The 3,776-nt window shown below is 36.6% G+C and overlaps 1 protein-coding gene across 1 annotated transcript; it reads left to right on the forward strand.

Annotated features, from left to right (window-relative positions):
- Window positions 1-1,304: 1,304 nt before the first annotated feature.
- On the forward strand, window positions 1,305-2,231 carry LOC100925040 (putative olfactory receptor 5AK3). The gene has a single exon (XM_003773930.1). The coding sequence runs from the start codon at window positions 1,305-1,307 to the stop codon at window positions 2,229-2,231; it is 927 nt and encodes a 308-aa protein (XP_003773978.1).
- Window positions 2,232-3,776: the final 1,545 nt, after the last annotated feature.

A 3,776-nucleotide genomic window follows, 5' to 3' on the forward strand; every position in this document is an offset into this window, starting at 1 on the left:
TTAGCAGTGAGAAGAGTGGCCACTGTACCTCCAGCCTGAGGAAGATAAGGAAATCAGTCTACAAAAGAAAAGAATAGAAAAGAATAAAAGCAATAGACACTAAACTAGATATAAGGAAGCCTGTCCTCTAGTTCTAATTCTGCTGATGGCTCTGTGATGGAGATAGTTTAATGTGACCTCAGAAAAATCATGGAAACTCCTTATTTCCTCTGTTTACTCATCTGTTAACCCAGAGACTTGGCTAGACAATCTCTAATACACCTATCATTTCTGAGATTCTGAAGGTCCTCACAGATCTCACATCATTCTAGCTAGATCTAAGATTCTAGGGTCCTTTCACTCAGAACTAATGTTTTCTGTTGTATCTTCTTAGTTCTGACCTGTGGATTCATTTTTCAGCTCAAAAAGCCTATGTTTCCCTGGATTTAAATATATCTACACATTTTTCCTACTCCAGGCAATGAAAAAATATTGACAGGGCACTTTCAGCATGACCAACACCACCACTACCAATGCTTTGTTTTAGAGTTCTCTGAGATTTAAAAATAATAAATCAAATAAGAATAAGGTATCTAGGTGGTATAGTGAATACAGTGTTGAACCTGGAATCAGGCAGTTGAGTTCAAAACCTGTTTCATACATATTGATGATACATAGTATGGACAAAACATTCACTCTCTACCTGCCTAATTTACTCTTCCATAAAATAGGGATTATAGTAACATTAATATTGCAAGGCAATGGTGAGGTTTAACATAAATAAATAAATATGAAGTGTCTTATACACTTTAGAGTGTTAGATGATTCCATCTATTAATATAATGACTTACATGGCCCTTTTAGGGCTTTCTCCTTCAGAGCAATAAAAGGGAGACTAGAGACTTATTCCTTGCATGCTGTCATTGCTGAGAAAAACCATGCTGGGACTCCTTGTGAAACTTTCTTTATGAGCCAGGTTAAAAGTCATAAGGAAAGTGAGACTTTCTCAACTGCCTCTCATGTGGTAATCTTAGAAAATCAAACTCATACTGTAGGAAAAAAAAAGTCTTGGAGTATATCAGACACAGTATGTCAGTTGGTTTTGCTGAACTCATTTTTTATTTTCTTTTTCAGTCTTTGTTACAAAAGACTGAAATGGGTAGTGGGGAGGGATGGATTGAAAAATAACGATGATGTGAAAACTGAATATTTCTACAAAACAAAACCCAACAGTAAACTAAATTCTATTTTATTCCCAATTTGAGCTCACTAAAATCTCTTGGTCTTTCTCTCTGCATCCTTCATCTGCAGATGATATGAAAGCCATGACCCAAGGAAATGTCACCAGAGTGACCAAGTTCATTCTATTGGGATTTGTAGTTCGACAAGAACTGCAGTACATGCTCTTCCTGGTGTTTCTGGTCATCTACAATATATCTCTAGTGGCTAATTTTGGCATGATCCTGGTCATCAAGTGTGATGCTCGTCTTCACACTCCCATGTATTTTTTCCTCCAAAACTTGGCTTTTGCTGACCTCTGTTACACATCTGCTATCACTCCCAAGATGTTGGTCAACTTCCTGGTTTCAGATAAATCCATCTCATTCTCAGGGTGTGTGATACAATTATATATTTATGGGATATTTGCGACGATTGAATTATACCTTCTGGCTGCCATGGCTGTAGATCGTTATGTGGCCATCTGCTACCCACTTCGTTATCCAATCATCATGTCCCAGAGAGCCTGCATCCAATTGGCCACTGGATCTTATGTCATGGGCTCTCTGAATGCCACCACACAAGTTGGCCTTCTTTTTTCACTGTCCTTCTGCAATTCCAACACCATCAATCACTTCTTTTATGATTTGCCCCCAATCTTGGCCCTTTCCTGTTCTAATATTGATGTCAATGTGATGTCATTAGTCATTTTTGTGGGTTTTAACCTGGTGAGCACATTGCTAGTTGTGTTTTTCTCCTATGTTTATATTCTGGCTGCCATTTTGAGGATGCCCTCTTCTGCAAGAAGACACAAAGCCTTCTCCACTTGTGCTTCCCACTTGACCGCTGTTACCATTTTCTATGGGACACTCTCTTATATGTATTTACAGCCTTCTTCCAGTGAGTCACAAGAGAATGATAAAGTGGCCTCTGTGTTTTATGGTATTGTGATACCCATGCTGAACCCCCTGATTTACAGTCTGAGAAATAAGGAGGTGAAAGAGGCAGTGAAAGTGCTCATGAAAAGTTGTTAATGACTAATGCCTTGTATTCCAGTGAAGTGGTTCAGAAGAGTGTCCATGCAAAGAACATCACATTTCTTTTCTTTAACAACTAGGTATTTGATCAGTTTAGAGAGCATCCCATTTAACTGCTTCAATATAGGGGGGTTTATGACAAGGTGGAGTTTAAAATTTAGAAACATATTCCCTCCTTGAATATATTTGGAAATTTTCTGCAACATACTAGAACTCAATATAGACATCACTGCTGTCCTTTGAGTCTTCCATCCCTCTGATTCTACCAATATTTTGGTGTTTCAAGATTTGTTACTCCTCATTACCCTTAAAAGAATGCTTGCATTAAGAAGACAAGTCTTTGCAGTAGGGAGTAATTTGTGATCCTTAAAATTGTCAAATGATTTCCTAAATGTAACATTCACCACATTATTCCTTCCTTCTATGTTTAGTTGATTTCACTGTTTATGTACAGTGTTTATATCAGTAATTTGTGTTTGTGTGCTAATTCATTGACTTGTAATACATTTATATGTCATTGTCTGAAGTATAAATATTTATATCATCCATTTAGTTGTTCTTGTATAAATTGCTAAGGTAATTTCTTGGAAATAATGCACTAATTTTAGTAAGTATGCTTGATGTAGTCAGCACACCATTGCACGTAAACAGGAGCTTCCAAAAGACCTTGAAAGTAATGGAGTATCTTTTATTTATCTAGATAGTATGCAAGATATCCTCAATAACAATGGTGAACACAATCGAAATCAGTTTTCTCTGTATTTTATGCCTTATTTTATTTTAATAACTAAATGATAGCACTTCCTCTGAAATGAACCACATTTACCATTATTCTCAAAGACTTGTTCCAATATTTCAGGAGAATAAGCCTGAGGTGCGGCCAGTGTAGGAGAGACAGAGAAGCTAGTGTAATGTTGGGAGTAATTTCTTCACTAAAGTCATAATGAAAAGAAGAAGGAGATTTTGCAGATGGGATGAGTGGTTAGGACTTCTTATATTCTGGAGCAATTGACTGATCTTTATGGGAAAAAATGGACCTAGAAGTCAAATAATCTGAAGAGAATGAGAGATAGTGTATGTAAATTTTTTTGAAATTGTAAAATGCTTTACCAATAAAGAGATAGTATATGTAAAGAGCTTTGCAAAGTCAAATTGATTGATAATTGTCAATTACAACCATCATTAGGATTCAGAACTGGAAGGATCTTAGAAATTACTTTATACAACATGCATATTTCAGGACATTGAGGCACAAAAAGTTAATTCAAGTCAAAAATATTTTCCCAAGATGTACCAATATGTACCAGGCATAGAGAGGTGTATGAATTGTTTATGATGGACTAGAAGCTCTGATATAAGGACTTATCAGGGCTCTTTACCCTATCTTTGGATTTGCCTGATTTACCCACTTCTCCACTGTGGCTTCAAGAAGCTGTAGCACATATGGTGGCCACAAGAGTAACTGATTCAAATAGTTAAGTTAGAGCAGAGTCTACCTTAAGCATGTGAAATCTTCTCCAGTGGAAATGGTAGATGAAACAA

Source organism: Sarcophilus harrisii, chromosome 6 (assembly GCF_902635505.1).
Source record: "Sarcophilus harrisii chromosome 6, mSarHar1.11, whole genome shotgun sequence".
NCBI classification, from domain to species: Eukaryota; Metazoa; Chordata; class Mammalia; order Dasyuromorphia; family Dasyuridae; genus Sarcophilus; species Sarcophilus harrisii.

Bases quoted from the DNA above. Each gene is read 5' to 3' on its own strand.
- LOC100925040 (XM_003773930.1), top strand. From the start codon at position 1,305: ATGACCCAAGGAAATGTCACCAGAGTGACCAAGTTCATTCTATTGGGA.